The following is a 20,426-nucleotide window of genomic DNA, read 5'->3' as shown; positions in this document are numbered from 1 at the left end:
ATAAAATAGTTCATCAGTAGTAAAGAGTCTTTGAACGTCTAGTGTTTGTGAAAGGAGTTAGTGACGTGAAGGTCATTGTCATGGAGAAAAACAGAAGGGAAGCTGGGCCACTGAGTCCACGCCAATCATCAGCCACCCAATCATACTGAACTACCATTAATCACATATTTTATTCTCCCCACATTCTCTCTGAAACTCTCCCACTCACCTGCATATTATGGGCAATTTACAGTGGCCAATTAACCTATCGACCCACGTGTCTTTGGGAGTTGGAGGAAACAGCACCTGGAGGAAACCCAGGTCTCTGACACTGTGAGGTAGCAAGTCTACTAACTACCATTGTGTTGCCCATTATCCACCTATCTATTTATTAAAAGTCACATGACGAATTACTAGTTTTGTGGAACTGATCAATAATAATTTTTATCTAGCTGTGTGCAAATGGATACACTTTCGTGGCTGTACTCCAATACAGTTAAAATCTTTAGCTTTCATTACTGTGATTTGTGTGGAGATTTTGACATTAATTTTCTAAACTCAAATAGCTAGTTAAGTGACCCCCAACTTGCTCTTTTGGTATCTTGTGAGAACTTGTGTGTTACGCTTTTCTATATTTGTTCGTCATGATATTCCATAACATTTCCCATTTTGTAGTTTGGATTTTGAGTCAAATCTAAACTTGAATTAAAGGAAGTTTCTTAATTGGAAAGAATAGGATCATCCACAAATTCGTTGAAGGGACACTTCTTGCACAGTTTATTCAAGTTGTATAATATTTGCTGTTATGAAGAAAGCAAATATTCCTTTTCTTTTCTATAGTTGGGGTATAAACAATTTTGGGATGTACAATATCTGACAAAAATTGTTTTTCCCTAAAGCAAGAACTTAATATATTTTTAGCTTATTTTCATGATCAGTTATGGTTCATTAGCAAAATTTATTTCGGTAACTATTTTTGTCATGACAACCTGGTAATAAAAAATATTACTGTGGGCTGGTGACTATGTTTGTTTTTTTATTTAACCATGCCACATTTTTACAGTTTGCTTATGCATTAGTCCTGAACATATTGACTCCAGTTTTCCTTCGTAGAGCATCTAGCTTTTCTTAAGTTCGCTTACTTGGAGTTAAACATTTTCTCCTGGACAACCATGAGAAAGTGCTAGCTTTTTTTGCCACTTAAGATGTGCAAAAGTTATTGTTTTGTAGATGATATTGGTGTTTAACAGACAGTTAACCAGCGAAATTATTTTAAAAGCAGCTTTTGCAGAATTTAGGAGTTCAATAGGATTAACTAGTGCAAGGAATTAAAAGGAACTGATGAGGATCAATGAGAAATGGCATGTCTTTGAAGACTTCCTTTGCAATTTAGTTAACAATTTGTGAAATTTTTAATAATTGATGTAATAAAACTGTTTCTATATTTCTGGAAGCCAGCTGATTAATTTCAACATGGTTATTTACAAAATTTGATTTAATGCACAATGGAAGCATGTATAATTTGAACACATTACTTCATATACTGAACTGGGGAATTGTCCCCTTTTATATTCCTACCGTATTTTTCTCATAGTAGATAAGAGTTCACAGGTAATCTATTGGCAAGAAAAGGGGATATCTTGAGTAACAGAAAGTAGAGTTGGGATAAACGGATATTTTTCGGATTTCAATCTGTAAACAGGGAGCAGTGAAGGACCCTCAACAATTTACAATCTATGTTAATAATTTTGATGAAGGAGCCAAGTGTAATGTAGCCAAATTTGCCAGTGATATAAAGATGGATAGGTTAGCAAGTTGTGAGAAGGACATAGAGTGTAAAAAGATGTAGATAGGCTATGTGAGCGTGTAAGAAGTTGTGAAATGTGAAGTATCCACTTTAGGAGGAAGAATCAAAACTCATATTATTTAAATGGAGCAAGATGACAAAATGTTGAATTTTTAGTATTGATCAAGGCTTAATGAGAACCAAAATAAATTGTTGGTGGCACTCTGCCAAGCATGCCAAATGATTGGAAGTTTGGGTAACTAGTTCTGGTCTTGTAATCTAGATTTTTTTCTTAATTGTTGTTTGAGGTGAAATCTAAGCGTACTAAAAAGCAGGAGTATAGACTCCTGAATTCAAAGTGTCTTTTGGGAAGTTGTTACATTGCTTGTCGAAGGATGTCATTACTGTGTCTTTGATTTTGTGATTACTTCTATTTGCTCTGTTCTTGATTAATCTGGCCTTTTTTGCATTGCCTTGATCCACAGCATGCTATCTATTGATGCATCAGAAAAGAAGCTGTAATAGCTATCAGATTTGCAAAGTCACAAGCTAACCTCAGAATGTACCACATAACAGAATTATAAATTTCAAGCCAAGAAATGGAGAGTTGCCTTTTGAATATCTTTTTCAGCTTTTTCGTGCATCCCAATGTTTGTTTATACAACTCTTAAGTACAGTATAACATTTCTAATTTGTGTTTTATGACATGCATGTGCAAACAAGGGGACTCTCTTTTCTTAAGCTTTCCTGTGCCTGACCTGTATTTGGAGAGTAATTTGTGCAGGCTGAAGAGTAAAAGTCAGGCGTCCAGTGGAACATCTGCTGAAGAAATGCTACATATCATACTTTGAATCTTGCAAGGCAAATAGGTTCTAGATGCTTCTGTTTTAATTGTTCCACTGTGGTGCACAACATCTCAGCTGTTTTTCATGCAAAAGGAATCATAGTAATGTACCTTGATGCATAGTGCTTTTAAAATAAAATGTAGTTTCTCAAACAACAAACTCTATGTTGCTACAACAGTGCTTGTCTTTCCTCAAATTCAGATTTGCTCTTCTGGTATTCACAATTTTTTTGCAATTGACTGGTTAAGCCAGTTTTATAGATTTGGATAAAGTGATGAATTTGATACTGAATCATTTTTAGCTCTGTGACCATGGTCTGCTTTTGGAAAGTTTTTTCATTGTAATGCTGCTTACTTCAGAGTACAAAACCTTTTAAGTAAAATTACATTGCATTGTTTTAGTTTGACATTTTGGTATGCAAGTCAGATTACAGTGCTGACTGGGGGATATCTATTTTAGGAGTTTTTTTTCACATCCTGCTTGACTGACTACCTTATCTCCACAATTTTGCCATTGGTCAGCCAACATGACATGACCTTCTTTGCAATGGATTGCTTTCCTTCCAGAATTGGAAAGCAAAACAACTCTGTTGCCCGATTGAATGATTCTTAAAAGTCAAATCAATTTTTTGATCCCCATTGACAATAAATGATGATTAATGTGCTGAAAGGAAACTTATTTAAAAGCTGGAAAGGGTGCAGAAAAGATTCATGGCGATGTTATAGGCTGGGACTTTTTTTCCCTGGAGCAGAGGGAGCAGAGGAAGCTGAGGGGTGACCCTCCAGATGTATATAAAATCATGAGGGGTGCCTATAAGGTGGATGGTTACAGTCTTTTTCTCAGGGTAGGGGACCATGAAACTGGAGTCCATAAGATGAAAAGTCAGAGGGGAAAGATTTAAACTCAGGGTGGTGGGTATATGGGTTGAGCTGCCAGAGAAAGCTGTAGAGGCAGGTACAATTACAATGTTTGAAAGATATTTAGATAGGTACGTGGATAGAAAAGGTTTAGAGGGATATGGACTAGCTTGGATAGACATCTTGGTTGACATGGCGAGCTGGACCGAAGGGTTTATTTTTGTGCTGTTTTACTTTATGACTCTATGGCTCTGACACTATTCATCATCCATGTTTTTTTTTACCCCAACATAACTTGGATGTTCAGGAGACATTTTAGGATAATCCCAAAGGTTGGCAACCACATGCCAAACAGTCTTACAACAAGTTTGTTTTTTTCCCAAGGATTTTGGCACAACTTTACCCAGTGGGATTAATTTAAATATTTTTAGAATGTGTGCACCTTTGACAACCTCCTTTACAGTACATTTACTCTTTAATCATTGGGGGTAGGAGTTCCATATATGCTAAATAGCATTTGAGCCAGCCATTGTCAGTGTCTGACTAGAAACAATGCTGAGGCTATCGGCCTTGGCCCAGAGGCTGCACCTTGTGTTGTGTCAGTCTGGATTGGATTCAATTTGGGGCCCCAGAAGTTTAAAAAGCATAGTTAGCTTAATTACTTTGTTATAACAAGGGAGAGATGTGGCATTTGTTTTATAAGAAGAGTATTTTACGTTGATGTGCAGCTTATTATTCACCTGTATGATTCCGGAGATGAGGGGGTTAGCCTATGTGGATAGATTGAGTCACCTGGGACTATGCTTGCCGGAATTCAGAAGAATGAGAGGGGATCTTAGAGAAACATGTAAAATTATGAAAGGGATAGATAAGATCGAGGCAGGAATGTTGTTTCCACTGGTAGGTGAGACTAGAACTAGAGGACATAGCCCCAAGATTCGGGGGGGGGGGGGTAGATTTAGGAGGGAGATGAGGAGGAACGGCTTTTTCCCAGAGAGTAGTGAATCTGTGGAATCCTCTGCCCAGGGAAGCAGTAGAGACTACCTCATTAAATATATCCAAGACACATAATTTTTTTCATAGTAGGGGAATTAAGGATTATGGGGAAAGGGCAGGTAGGTGGATCTTAGTCCATGGCCAGATCAGCCATGATCTTAATGGCAGAGCAGGCTTGCTGGGTGAGATGGCCTATTCTTGCTCCTATTTCTTCTGTTTTTATGTTCTTAATGATGTAATATCTGATAATTCAGCTGTGCATACAAAAAAGAGTATACATTTTGGTTGATGTTATAGTGTGGTTTTTTTTTGCTTGTGTCCTGTTAATATAGGTTGCTATGAACTGTGTATGTGTGTAGCTACGTGCTATACATGACAATTTTTTTCATAAATTGAGTTTGCAGTATTCAAAAGTCCTTGACCATGACTCATTTTGTTTGCAAACAGTAGGAAAGGAATGACCACTTCTAGAAGAATCCTTATTAATTGTTAATTTTTTAACAATGTTTAATTGACATACAGTTATATTTGTGGCTCTTTGAGGAAGAGTTTGGTAATATTGATTTACACAATAGGATTGAGGGTTTGGCTGGTGAAGTAACATGCTGAAATTTTCTCTCTTTTTAGTGGAAGCAGTTGTTGAGTTTGCTTATAAAGCTCAGCATGATGATGAGCTGACCATCTCTGTGGGAGATATTGTTACTGACATCAAGAAGGAAGATGGAGGATGGTGGGAGGGTGAACTCGATGGTAGAAGAGGTTTGTTCCCTGACAACTTTGTAAGAGTAAGTACCATACATCAGTTACCATCATTATGAAATGTCTAATGTTAGCACAAGTAGAGCATTTTTGCAGAGAAAGTTTGCATGATTCTTATTTGCAGAAATAATTTGGCACAGAGTATTTCAGCAAATTGATCACAATCTCGTGTCAATCAAAATCTTCCATTCCTGCAGTAAAGGCTGGTTGCATCTGCCGCACCTTTGCTTTTCATGCTTATGTGTTTAACAGATGCATCTAAATGCTTCATTAAATTTCTCATCTTTGTTGTGAATATTTTCTTACATAGAAGTTTTTAAGTTTCATGATTTTCTAAATAATCTCAACAGGATATATATAATTACCATTAAGGTCACTTCTATAAGTAGTTAAATGATTTTTGATTTGTGACACCTTTGGGTGGCAGGGTGAAGTAGCTAATAGAGATTTTCAGTAAACTCACATAGAGGTTTTAATTTCTATTTGAGGTGAAATCTCAAGGTCACTCTTATTTGCTACTTTCTCCAAGTTAATAAAATTATTTTTCTCTGGCATTCTTAAATCTTCTGAGTGAAAATAGATTGAATTTTCAAAGCAGTGTTCTTTCAGTACTACACATCCTTAAACTTAAGTTCTTGTGTATGTTGGTGACTTGTGTGGAACACTTTTTTGAACACCAAGAACATCAATTCACTGCCAACATCTGCACTGGTCAAGAAGGCAGGAAGCTGTGGTAAATAATTGCTCTGCTTGATTGATTTCAGCTTTATTGAAAATAAATGAGTTACTGTCAGGGAAATGACGCATTTGCTTTGTAAAGTTCTGTTTCAGCAAGTTGTTGCAAATTGGGTTGCATTATCTTAAATTAGTTAAACATCATTATGTGAAACTTGAAAGTAAACATTTTGCAGCTTTTCTGTTCTAGCACGTGCAGAAATAGTTCATGCATGTAGAGCTTAAATAGTTTTAAAATTTATTCACTCTTGTTTATATACAAAAGAACTGTTGAGCCGTGAAGACTAGAGGGATTTTGTGTACAATTATTGGTTTATGCTAAGCAAACTGATTTCAAATTGGATCAGTGAAAGTACTGAAGCTGGTTTCTGAACTATTATTGCTCATTGTAGGTCGCCCCCAGGTTACAAACACCCGACTTATGGACACCTATACATACACATGAGCTCTCATAATATTATTAAATTCAAAGATCTGATGTACATGTATACATTTATTCTTACAAATGGCAGAGCTAGTTTCTTCTCTCTTCACATTTAGTACTTGTTGTTTCTTATCAGTCATGTGTTTTTAATGCCATATATTACAATACTGTGGAGGTATGGTTACCATATTGGGTGATTTTTGTATAGTTTCTGACTTAATGGACAAAATCATCTAATGGAGGTCTATAAAAATGGAACCCATTCATTACCCAGGGATGGCCTGTAACTGTTCTTTACTATATGTTGAAAAACTTTGTGACAGACAATGAGCTATCTGTCTTCTCCTCAACAACTCCTCACATGGGGGGCATGAAATAGCGAAATGTTCAAAATCTGCACAGATCAACTAGCGGACATATATGCAGACATTTTTAACCTCTCCCTGCTTCAATCTGACGTTCCCACCTGTTTTAAGAAGACGACTATCATCCTGGTAGCTAAGAAAAACAAATTAATGCGCCTTAATGACTACCGCCCGGTGGCTCTGACATCCGCCATTATGAAGTGCTTTGAGAGGCTGGTCATGGCATGCATTAACTCCAGTCTCCCAGACAACCTCGACTCACTGCAATTTGCCTACCACTGAAACAGGTCTACGATGGATGCCATCTCCCTGGCCCTACACTTGTCTCTGGAGCATCTGGACAGTAAAGACCTCTGTCATTGACTACAGCTCCACCTTCAATACTATAGTTCCAAGCAAACTCATCCCCAAACTCTAAGACCTGGGACTCAACGCCTCCCTTTGCAACTGGATCCTTGACTTCCTGACCAACAGACCACAATCAGTAAAGAAGGGCAGCAACACCTCCACCACAATTACTCTCAACACTGGTACCCCACAAGACCATGTCCTCAGTCCCCTATTCTCACAACTGCATGTCCAGATTCTGCTCCAATTCCATCTACAAGTTTGCAGATGATACCACCGTGGTGGGCCATATCTCAAATAACAATGAGTTGAAGGTAGAGGGCTCAGTGACATGGTGTCATAACAACAACCTTTCCCTCAATGTCAGCAGAACAAAAGAGCTGGTCATTGACTTCAGGAAGTGGATGGCGCACATGCTCCTGCCTACGTCAATGGTGCTGAGGTTGAGAGCTTCAAGTTCCTGGGAGTGAACATCACTAGTGGCCTGTCCTGGCCCAACCATGTATACACAATGGCCAAGAAAGCTCACCAGTGCCTCTACTTCCTCAGGAGGCTAAAGAAATTTGGTATGTCCCCTTTAACCCTCACCAATTTTTATTGATGCACCTTAGAAAGCATCCTATCTTGATGCATCAAAGCTTGGTATGGCAACTGCTCTGCCCGAGACTGCAAGAAACTGCAGGGAGTTGTAGACACAGCTCGGCACATCACAGAAACCAACCTCCCCTCCACGGACTCTGTCTACACATCTCACTGCCTTAGTAAAGCAGCCAGCATAATCAAAGACCCCACCCATCCCAGACATTTCTGTCTTCCCTAGTATGATAAGATGGACTCTTGACCTCAAAATCTACCTCGTTATGGCCTTGCACCTTATTGTCTACCTGCACTGCACTTTCTCTGTAACACTACAGTCTGCATTCTGTTATCGTTTTACCTTGTACTACCTCAATGCACAGTTGTAATGCATAGATCTGTATGAACGGTATGCAAGGCAAGTTTTTCACAGTACCCTGGTACATCTGACAATAATAAACCAATTTACCGAAATGAAATGTTTATGAAATTTTAAGCCACTTTCTTTTTCAAAGCTGAATGATTTTAATAATGCTTGTTCTTGATCCTGCTTTATTTCCATTCATTCAAATTATTCTGTTCAATGAGCAGCACAAATGGAGAAAGAAAGTTTTAGTCTTGGGGAAGTTGATACTGAGGGAGACAAATAATGGAATCCACTGTGATTGGAATTCTACAGATTTCTAATTCAGTTTGTTTATAAAATACATGTTGGTAGAACAAATGGAAAAACAAAATAAAAGTTTGATGCACAGCATAGCCTTGCCATAATCTTCAGCTGATTTCATAATGTTTTAATGGAAGAGAGAGCAGAAGGCCAATAAGTGTCATGAGTTTTTACTTTGCCTCAAAATAGCTACTTTGCCTCAAAATTATCTCCTTCATAACAGTGCAAAATCCCTGTGTTTAAGAGAAAATCTGGGAGAGTTTCAAAGTATTGCCCCTGAGCATACTGGCTGAGTTCAGTTTTCTATAATGACAGCAGCTTGTATACAATAATATTCTTGTGCGTTTGAACTCCATTGCTAATTGGAAGTAAATAATTATTCTGGTATTGACATTGGGTTGTCCTTTTTGCAATAAAATCCACTAGGTTTCTGGATGGCTCATTTCAATTTGGGTGACCTGCTTATTTCTCCTTGCCTTCTGTCACTTTAAAGATCTGATGGTACTTTTCTTCCCCATGCTTATCTGTCATCTCTTAGTTTTAAAAAAAATCAATTATTTGAATGATTTTTAATAAATTAGTACAGTAAATTTGAATAATTCTCGCCCTTTTCTACATTCTGTCCTGATTTATCTGTTTGTGGTACTCAATTTGGATGAGTATTTGCAGTACGATTTTTTTTAAACATTTGGCTGATTTAATATATTCTAAAGAATATTTACAAGAAATCAATTTCAGTTTGTTCATTTCCTGAGATGTTAGTTTATCGTGACTTGTTATGGTGTAAAGAACATGAATCCAGTGTGTGGGTGTGCAAATGCACTTTTCTGTGAGGTCATGTGTATCTTGCAGCCAAGAAAGCAGATTTTGTTAACTGTTTTGACTACATTCACTGGTATTTGTCACTTACTTGCAAAGTAGAGTTTTTGAAATAAAAATTAACTTGTTCACTTTAGGATTTAATGTCTTGGGCATGTTTTCTAAAGCTTGTAAACATGCCACGGGCAAGTGTTGCACACAGTTTATAGCTGTCTTTAAACTGAAGATTGTGCAATCTCAATACAGGGTCAGTTCTTGCAGCTGTTTCCCCTTGCAATTGCCTAGCAAAGAGTTCTTGTCAGCCTAGACTATTGGGGAAGTTTGGAGTCAATCAAAATGTCGTCCAAGGGAGGTGTTTACTGATACAATAACAGATGAGGGATAGAATTGCCAGTGATGGTAAACAATTGCATGTTATGTTAGGATCAATGGGGAAGTAGTGCACACTAGAGGCCAAAATAACTTGGATTGTAGGAGGTAATCCTTGTCATAAAGTTCTTAGAGGGAGGCACAAATTTTGTGTTGGTTACTGGCATCTGTATTCTTAGCAAAGATGTTCTTCTGCATTGCCAGCGGCTGTCTTCCATTTTCTTTTGCTTTGAGGTTTTTTCTTTGTACACCACTAGATATTTATCACAGGTCTTGTAGCTCATAAAGCATAAATGCATAATGAAGGTGACTAATGGGTTGTTTGCCAGAGATGTGAGTTACATTGACTCTCATATAGCCACTTAGTTACTCTGGCATTTTATATTTGCTTCTCTGGCTGACTTCTCTTTGGTACAGATGTACAGTGCCATGGATTGCACAAAGGTGGCATGAGATAAAACAAGCCTAGGTGCTGCCCACTTTCTTCAGTTTCTTTCACCTGTGTAATTTCAAATAAACTGCACAACTCTGGGTTAATGCAATGTGTATGTTTGGACCTTCCACCATAGTACTCTTAATGTGTCTGAGACTGGGGACTTGAACTTAGACTGATTAAGTATGATATTGGAAATGTAAGATATTTATGACAAATGTAATTCCACTACAAATCTCTTTGGCTTTTGTGCAGTCGGTTGTCTTATAACTGTGTTATTTTAGTTTATTCCTCTTAGTTATGCTGTGTTTTTTTTTGTAGCATTTGCTTTACAAAGAAAATTATTTACACTTTAAGGACTGTATTTTCATACAAATTTAAATTGGGTACAAAACTTAGGAAGGGTTCCATTCTATGTTCTAAAACCATATATAATGTCTCATATTTGTTACAAATTGCAGAGCATTCTATGAGATCCAGATTTCATTAATGTCCATCTGACAGCAGGTCCTGGATTAACTCCGTAAATGCTTTAACTTAAGTTCCCATTGCCTTTGACTAAGCTATTTTAAATTGATACCTGTAACCAACATTTTATATCTTGTACTGTCATTTATATAATATCTTGCATTAAAGATGATATCTCAAAGCACTTCAGAGGTGTAATTGCAAGAAGAAGGGCTGAGCCAAATGACATGTGATCAAGGAATTGGATTTGAGCCTGATCATAGAGGTTTGGGTGCTTTAAAGTACCAGTGGTTGGGGTAAATGGAAATGTAGTTGGGCTTAGTTAATAGGCAATAAGATGGCTTGCAAGGCTTACATTGACACTTATTGTCAACCAGGAGGTTGGAGATCAAGAATAAGTAAGTCTTGCTTTCATTGTAAAGGTTATAGATCTGGAATGTGCAATTTTAAACTCCATACTGAGGGGGAAAATACACTTCCATTGAAGGAAATTCTGTATAGGTTCTTCAGATTGATTCTAAGGAAAAAGGGATTTTCCACTGAGGGAATATTGAGTTGAACTAGCCAGTGTTAGTGGTATTTAGAAGAATGAGAGTTCTTCAGTTGTGAGGAAATGGGCAAGAAATGAGTTTGAGCCATGCTGTGCCATGACTTAAATGCCAAGACACAAGCTGGTAATATATTTGTGCTTTTAGTTGAAAGGGAATTTCAGAATAACAATGACTATATTACTACTTTATAAAGACACAACACTAAAATGATGATGCTTAGCAGCTAACTTTTTCAAAATCTTGGTTTACTGTTTGGTGTGATGAGGGAGCCTTGTGGATATGATCAGATTACAGATGATTTAAATAAATTTAGTTTTATAATGATTTAGTTGCTCTAAAAATATATAAAAGCATGAGAAAGGGAGCTATATCTCTTGGAGTGTTATCCATCAATGAAAGAAATGGGGGAGTTCTGTTTGTTTATCAGAAAGATTGAAAGATGTCAAGGGGAGCTGTTGTATGGGAGCACTGCCAGTTCCAAATTCTCGATGTTGCACACCATTGTGACTTGGAAATATACTGCCGTTCCTTTGCTGGGTCTGAATCTTGGTATTTGCTCTCTAACAAACTGGGAGTAGCATTACCAGAAAGACTGCATGATTCAAGAAAGGAGCTCATCACCACTTTCTCATGGATAATTAGGAATGGGTGATAAATTAATGATGCCACATACCATCAATAAATCACACAAATATCTCTTTGGATCAAAACTTAGAATATGAAACATAAAAGAGAAATTGAAAGATTATCAACACTTCATTTGTCTCGGTCTAAAGGGTGGGATGTTTGGTGTTCAAATGATCACATCTTTTACCAAATTTAAATGGTGTAAATGATTTGGCTATTTGTGAGAAGTGAGTGCCGGTGTCTGCTTTTGTGTTTGTCAGAGGCAATATCAAACACATCCAGCAATAAAGTGGCAAAGCAGCTATTTTTCACAGAAGGCTTGCAGGTTACTTGGATGCATGTGATTCTATGTGGCTTGCTAAATAACCATGATACCTGGTTAGGTAAAGGCATGATTGCCTTCAATAAACTGGTTTCCGTGGTTTGGTTTTCTAGCCACTAACTTAAGTGTCGTCTGGTTGCTAACGAGAGGTGAGATCCATTGTTATGTCCAAAGTCAATCAAACCCAAGATCTTGTTGATGTCCAAGATGAGATATCTTTATTAGTGTACATTGAAACACACAGTGAAATGCATGTTTTGTGTAGAGTGTTCTGGGGACAGCTCACAAGTGTCGCCACACTTCTGGTGCCAATGTAGCATGCCCACAACTTCCTAACCTGTACATCTTTGTAACGTGGGAGGAAACTGGACCACCCAGAGGAAACCCACACAGACACGGGGAGAACTCCTTACAGACAGTGGCCGGAATTGAACCCAGGTTGCTGATGCTAAGCCAAAAAAAAATTGTTTTCTAGATTTTTGTCATGCATATAACTTTCCATGCAATTAGCTGAACACCACAATGTGGGGAAACAAAAATCTAATGGCCAAGAATCTGTGATCTTTGTCATGGTTACAGATATACACTTCAATCGTTGCCTGTTGTTGGTTATGATAAGACTGTGTTCCGAACATTTTGTCAGGAGGAGGACTTCACTAGAAGTAGTATTCCCTACTTGCTTAATTGTACCTTGTCAGAGGATTTTGTCTTTCCCACCCTGTCATTGTAGTTGCTCAGAAGGATTAGTTTGTCTCCTTTTTGGGATGCAGTCCAAAATTTTTTTTTAAGGGGAAAAAAGTTTCTCTTCCCTCAGAAGAAGCCCACCTTGACCACATTCATAAATTCAGGTGGAGTTGCTGAAATACCAGCTTCAGTAATTCATGGCAGATCTCATCCACAAGAATAACATTTGCTCTTCCTGTTCCAGATGAGGGTTTACTAGCTGCCTTGTTCTTTTGAGCTGCCCACTTTCTTCCTGCTGAGTGTCATTTAGGGTGATGACATCAGTGTCAAACCATCTGTGTTGCTGGGCCATGGCAGAAAAGCAATGTTCGGGTCTTTTGCTGTTGGGACTTTTTGTTCCATGTCTTGAACTTCTAGTGAGGAGAAGAAGTTGGTCCATGATGATTTCTGTTAATGTGTGTGTGTAATGACATGACCATTACACAGCAGTTATCACATGCACTTGACAGAGCAAGGTTTTGGTCCAAGATACTGGAGACCAGCTTCTGCTGCACATGTGTGTATAGGTGCTCATCAGCATGCATGCGTGTGTGGACTCAGTTACATATGTACCTGGCTACCTCCCTGCTCTATCCTCCTCTTACACTTTTGCAGAGATAATGTCAACATTGTCTCTCTGACTAGCATCTCCACCATTGAAGCCTTAACTACATTCACTCAGCTCCAATTGGCAGACTACTTTGCAGTCCTGCCTGACACCATATTCCTGAAACAGATGCTGTACTTTAAGCTTGGTTACTTAAGAACTTAAGTACATAAGAATTGGAAGCAGGAGTCAACCTTTCCACCCTTTGTGCAGCATCTGCCATTCAATGGTCATGGCTGATCTTGTACCTTGGCACTGCTTTCTTGTACTAACCCCAGATCCATTGATTTCCTTAATATCTAAAGACATCCATCAGTCTCCAAATTGAATAAACTTGGTGATTAATTACCAGTAGGAAACAATTTATGGATAGGCGACATGGTAGTGTAGCAGTTAGCTTAATGCTGTTACAGCGCCAGCGACCCGGTTTCAATTCCCGCCGCTGTCTTTAAGGAGTTTGTATGTTCTCCCCATATCTGCATGGGTTCCCTTTGGGTGCTCTGGTTTCCTCCCATGTTCCAAAGATGTACAGGTTAGGAGTTGAGGGCATGCTACGTTAGCGCCAGAAGAGTGGCGACACTTGCGGGCTGCCCCCCAGCACATTCTCAGTAATGCAAGAAGACGCATTTCACCGTGTGTTTCGATGTACATGTGACTAATAAATATATATCTAATCTTCTCAAAGCTGCCTTGAAAAGAACAACTTTTGAACCAACCCATGGGAATCTGAAGCAAAAAACAAACTGCTGTAAGAACTCAGCAAGTCCAGCAGCATTGGTAGAGGGGAATGGATAGTCGACGTTTCAGGTCAAGGCCCTTCATCTGGACTCTCCGACTTGTGGGAATCCCTGACCATGACTGCTCAGTGGAGAAGCAGGAGAATTTGGGATGCTATTGAGAACCTCAAGTGCATTTGTTAGGATCACAAAATAGCCCACAAAAAGGAAGTTCCCACCCCAATAATACCTGCCTGCCTTCCCTATGAAGTCCTTTTTGCCCTCTATTAGTCTCATCAGCCACCTCAAAAAAACAAAGAACTGATGAGGAAGTGTCATCCTCAAACCTGAAGGGATTCCTAAGAGAAACAAATACAGACAGTCACTTGAAAATAATTCTAAACATTTCTAAAATTTATTGTGGCATGGTCTTTCGCTGGAATTACAGATATAATAACATGTCTTTTCTAGTGAGATTTTTTAACTTTATGAAATTCTTGTATGTTTTTGATCACAAGATATGCTGATTGACCTGAGCTCTATTAGATTAGTTTCGCTACCTGGAGATCAATCAAAGAAATGCTTTGAATAGTAGATCATGTGCATTGTTGGCTTAAATTTGATCAATTTGCCTTTTCATTATTGAAGAAAATTTAAACATTCATAATCAAGATCACCAAGTTGTACATCAGTACCATCACCCATTTTCTCCTCCTTCAATTTATCCACTGCTAAACCATTATCCATGCCATAGTCACATCCAATCCTGACCATGCATATGCATATTGTGTCAGCCTCCTGTTTTCAGTTTGAAAGAAGCACAAGCTCACCTGGAACACAAGTGACCATGTTCAAAAGTGCACTGTCCTGTTCACTTATTTATTACCCATGTCCTGGCTCATGTGGCCCCCTGTTCCATCAACACTTTGGTTTTAAAAATTTCCATCCTTGTGTTCAAATCCCAGTGTGGATTCATTAATCCTTTATCCCACCAATGGAGGCTGCATCGTCAGTGATGAGGACACTATCTGGAAATCTCCATTAATCTTTCTTTCCATTCTTTCCTCTCCTTTAAGAAGAATCTTCTTGATGTCCTCCTTTGATCAAATTATAAATCCAAGCTTCATTTTCAGTTTGATTTACAACTCACTGATTTGGCTTGGGCCATTTTTGCAAGTTAAGAGCATTATATAAATGCATTAAAGTAACCTTAAAACACAAATGGGTATGAAAATTAATCATGGTCAGCTTTTTTGCAACACTTACTACTTGTAAGCTTTGGTAAGGAAAGAAGGAAATAGATTTTTTTTATTTGTAGTGGAATGAATCACAACATGCACACCTTTTACCTGTGTTTGCATTCATGACATCTTTTGAGATGCCTCCTCGATTATAAACAGAGCTCCATTTTTGAAATTAATGATTAACTTCCTTTTTCTTTATCTTGGAGTTTCCCAGTCTTCCTTCCCTTACACAAGTTAATTTCCTTTCCTTTGTAAATCAAAGGATTTTTAATTTGTTAAAACCACTTTTACTTAATCTGGCTTCAAATTTGCTCCCAAGTATTTTGTAACATGAAAAGTTGAAGAAAATGCTATCTAAATCATAACTAACAGTGATATGCCTCGTACGTAAGAGGTATATCACTGTTAGTTATGTTATTTATGCTAAAAATGAAATGTCCAATAGTTTTCTATTTTAAAAAAATACATATTTTAGGAAAGTGGTAATTGCAAAGTATTATAATTTAAATGTAGAATTAAAAACTATTCACCGTGTTGATCAGCTTTAAGTTGTGAAATTAACTATTCACTAGTGAAGTAACTCTGTGCCAGGCTTATTTGTTGTTTTGCATTTAATGATTCACTGGTGTAATCGTGTAAATCTTATTTGATATTATGGATTTGGGGATATGCTTTTAATGTCACATCTCTGGAGAACTTTGCTAAACTTGTTCATTAGTAAATTTTGCACCCTAGCTGCTATCCAGGTGAAACTGGCAAATTTATGCATGTGCTGCTGCTGTGTGTTTGAGGGCTGGTAGTTTCTGCACAGCACTAGTTACAACACAACACAAAAACAATCTGGCTGTATTATGACAGGAATTTTGTACCAAGCTTTGCCTACAGAACACTGTTGTAAACTAGGGAGGTTACTAATCTTTGCGTTGCTTGTAGGACTTAAGTGGGAAATTTTGGTGTTTTCTCTTGTGGAATGGACTTTACATGCTGAGGAGGAACCTGCAAAAAGGATTGGGGAGGTGAAGTTAAATTATGGGGAAGTTAAGGATGGATATGTGCTATCCCATCACTGATCTTTCTTGCTTTTAAAAGCAAATGCAGAATTGTATTTTATGCACAATAGTTCCTGGTAAAATATGTTTGCATTATAATTTGGTTCTACATTGAGTGTGGTTGAGAGTTGATCATAAAGAAGGTCAGCTCCTGCATTAACGCTGGGATTTTTTTTCCCCCCTTTTTAGATGAATATTTAATCACAGGATAATCTTTTGTTACAGGTGATGTCTTCGCTGAATCCCACATTTTCCTGTTTAATTTTTGTCCTAGTTTACTTTGACTTTTTTCCATTTCCACTTTGTTTTGTCTATATATGGAATCATGAAGAAAAAATGAACAGCAAAACAGAATTTAATGTTTTTCCATTCAATAATATTATGTAATTTATGGAAGATCTTAAACATTAGCATAATTTCGGCATGTGAAATTGGTTGAAAATGTATCTAGTTCTTTGGCAATCCTTTGGTGTCGAGGATGACTAGCTTTCATTCCATTTCTATGGCTAACAAGGTGGCTTGAGCCTTATGTAAAATCTGCAAACTCTGATGCAAGTAGATGAGACAGTGTGTTTTTTGGGAAATTGTGTGCTCCTTTCACAGATTGACAAGAGCACATGGAGGCCACATACACAAATTACAGGTGCTCAGTGCTTTCCAGATGCAGGCACGGGATTCCAATGAACCATTGGGGTTATTAATTTTTCAGAGAGACACTAAGAATGACTTCTGCCCTGATGGAAATCTCTTGTCACAGCAGAACTCTAAATATAGTGCTTGTTTTTGGTATTTGCTGTTGTATATGGGGATGATGTGGCCTGCCTTCTTGAACTGGTTGAGTGTGATCAATCTTGATGCTGGTCATGTTGGCTTGGGAGAGGACACTGAAATTGACTCACTGATCCTGACAATGTATTTGGAGAATTGTGCAATTAAATGATAACCACAACTTGTGTTAATTCTTTAGTGCTGTGCAGTCCATCTGTGTCCCAATGGCTTAGGAAGGAGAGCTTGTCAAAGACAGACAAACCAGCACTTCAGCTGAGACCCTGTCTTTGAAAATGTCTTCATCTCCTCCTCACATAATCTCAGTGCTGTCCCAGCCAGCAAGATGTTGAAATCATCAGCTGACAAACAGCATATCCTCTGGAGTAGACAAAATCCTTTATGTACTAAAATAGAGCAGTGAAGTGCTTCTGGTATGAAATCGTGACCTCGTCGAGAGGGAAAGTCATCATTATGATCCTTCTAAACTGTCTCCTCCCTCATGGGCAAAAAGATGAAGACATCTTTTTGCCCATGTTAAGTGTAAAATTTCCATCTGTTTTCCATTTCTAAGGCATCTAAGGATTTTGTTTAACATTGAAGGTTATAAAATTCACTTTCAGCTGAGTCAGGTTTCAGGTGGTTTGACAGCACGGTGTCAGGTTGAACTTAGGTGCTTTACTAAGGGAGTAGTACTTTGTCAGATATCCCATCTTTCAGTTGGGCCATTAAACCAAGCCACTGTCTAGTCTGTTAGGTTTACATTAAAGATATTGCAGAGTAGGGATTTCTGTCTCTTGGACTACATGTATTCCTTAACCAATGTTATTCAACAAAAATTGTTACCTGCTGTGGTGACAGCACTTGAAAAGTAACTGTCAATCACTGTTCGTTGTGCCAAAAGCCAAATGATCTTTTTTGTTTATGTAACAGTCAATCAAGAGTTGTAAAGATGCTGATTTGGATTATCCTATCCTTTCTCAGTCAGGGAGTTGTGGTTGACTTGAAATGTATGCAGTGTTTAGTGAAAGGGCTCTGTGCATCTGGTAACTTGCAGATATAAGGCAAGTTATTGCTGGGGTATGAATGCTTCTAGGAAGTGCTCTCAGTTTTACCCACACCGCTGGTTAAAGCAAAAAAAAGAATAAGAACAACTCTGTTTTACAGATCATGGTACTGAATTCATATATGGCAAAGCGTAGCTAATGTTATAAATACCTCCTTACAAAGATCTGGGAATGGGGGGGGGGGGGGGTGGAACATCAGGAAAACTGTTCCACAGTTTAGCAATAATCTGTTGTGGTCATAGAATCGTATCTTACAGACTACGTGCCAGATTCCTCCATTACAATCCCCAAGTATGTCCTATCCTACCAGCAGTATGGAATTACCAAAGGGGATGGAACAATGGTCAGGCAAGCAAGAGCAAGTAGCCCTGGAAATCCTCAACGCTAACTCTGGACTTCATGAAACCTCCTGCCATTTGGTCAAACATGGGCAAGGAAACCTTCTTCTCATTACTAATATACTTTTCCCCTCAGCTGATAGATCAGTGCTCCTCCAAGATGAGAAATGCTGAAAGGAGCAAGGGTACAGAATGTATTTTGTGTGAGGGGCTTCAGTGTCCATCAATGATCGTGACTTGGTAGCATCAGCATTGACGAAGTTGGCTGAGTCCTGAAGGACATGCTTGCTGCAAACGCAGTGTGGCAGCTATTGAGTGAACCAACGTGGGATAAACCTACTTGACCTCTTTACAGGAACACAAGAGAATAGGAGCGTGTCTAGGCAGCCTAGTTCTGCAAGCCTGCCCTGCCATTTGATATGATCATGACTGATGTATCCCAGGCTGCCTCCTCCATGCCAGATCCCCATAGCCCTCAATTCCCCAATCTTTCAAAAACTTACCTACCTCCACTTTAAATACTTCTAATAATCTAGCCTCCACAACTTTCTTGGGTGGGGAATTCCAGAGATTCACTAACCTCAGAAGAAATTTCTATGTGCCTCGGTTTTAAATGACCAGGCCTTTATCTTGAAACTATCTCCCTTTGTGTAAACCCCTCATCATCTACCCTGTTATGCACCCTTATGATCTTGTGTTTCAATAAGATCACCTTTTATTCTTCTAAGCTCCAAAGAATACAGATCCAGCCTCCCTTCCTCCCAAGTCTACCAGTAACAGATGCCAACGTTGGTAGAAGTGACCATTAAGTGGTCAGTGTAGAGATGAAGACCTGTCTTTATATAGAGAACACTATTATATGATACTGCAGAAGTGTAGCAGTCTGTCTTCTCCAGTTGCCTTGAGTTCCCTTGCCACTCTATCAAGACCTAGCTTTGTCAAGTACGTGTGCTAGCTGGTGTGCAGTGGCCACTCCATGTTAAATTAAACTGCACACAGGCAATTTCCAGTTCACAAAAAGAAGGAACAGTCTGAAGATTGCCTCAATCAAGACCCTGTCACTTGTGTGAGTACCCTTAACTCCATTCTACAGCAGCTTATTAGGTCCAGCCTTGCTGCTATTCCTGATTTGATAAGAATTTGAAAAGGCCATGTTCCAACTAAAAGATGACTTTGAGAACAGATGGTATTCCTGCTGAAGTTCTGAAACTTGGGGGTGAAAAGCTTTGGTCACTAATCCAGAATCTTAATGTCCACATCTGGGAAGATGAAAATGTACTAGGACAACTCAAATGCTGTAATTGTGACAACCTTCAAGAAAGGAGACAAGCCAGACTGAGATGTATACTACATTATGTTCTTCAGCAACACAAAATGCACCGGAGGAACTCAACGGGTCAGGCAGCATCTATGGAGGGAAATGGACAGTCAATGTTTCGGGTTGAGATCCTTCATCTGGACTGGAAAGAAAGGAGGAGGTAGCCAGTATAAAAAGATGGAAGGAAGGGGTGGAGCAAGAGCTAGCAGGTGATAGGTGGATCAAGGTGAGGGGGTGATTCACAGATGAGGGTGGGAATGATGTCAAAAGCTGTGGAGTGATAGGTGGAATTGATAAGGCTGAAGATGATGGAATATGATAGGAGAGGGTGGTGGAGTACAGAGTAGGGTTCTCCTTGCTCTCTGCCCCAGGGAAAGTCATCGCCAGTGTCCTTTTCAATCATATCTTTCCAGTGGCCAAAGAGCTACTTCCCAAATCATAATGTAGATTCTGTCCATTCAGAGGCACAGGGTACATTAACTCATGGCAAGTCCAAGAGAAATGCATTGAGGAGCACTAACCTTTAATTATGGCCTTCTTGAATCTCATTAAAATCTTTGACTCCATCAGCCGGAGGGGACTTGGAGCATTGGGCTGCCAACAGAAATTTGACCCCATCCTTTGTTTGCTTCAAGCCATCATTGACCCATTTACTGATACATGTGAGAGGATG

General features: G+C 38.7%; 1 protein-coding gene across 1 annotated transcript in view; it reads left to right on the top strand.

Annotated features, from left to right (window-relative positions):
• sh3kbp1 (SH3-domain kinase binding protein 1) overlaps positions 1-20,426 on the top strand; it is a 172,501-nt gene that overhangs the window by 1,410 nt on the left and 150,665 nt on the right. The window contains exon 2 of the mRNA XM_052013549.1: positions 5,091-5,248. Coding sequence (XP_051869509.1) covers positions 5,091-5,248 — 158 coding nt within the window. The remainder of the gene's footprint in view (positions 1-5,090; positions 5,249-20,426) is intronic.

Source organism: Pristis pectinata, chromosome 4, assembly GCF_009764475.1.
Source record: "Pristis pectinata isolate sPriPec2 chromosome 4, sPriPec2.1.pri, whole genome shotgun sequence".
Taxonomy (NCBI): domain Eukaryota; kingdom Metazoa; phylum Chordata; class Chondrichthyes; order Rhinopristiformes; family Pristidae; genus Pristis; species Pristis pectinata.
Note: the sequence above shows the minus strand (reverse complement) of the source record. Positions and strands in the feature narration are given on the sequence as shown.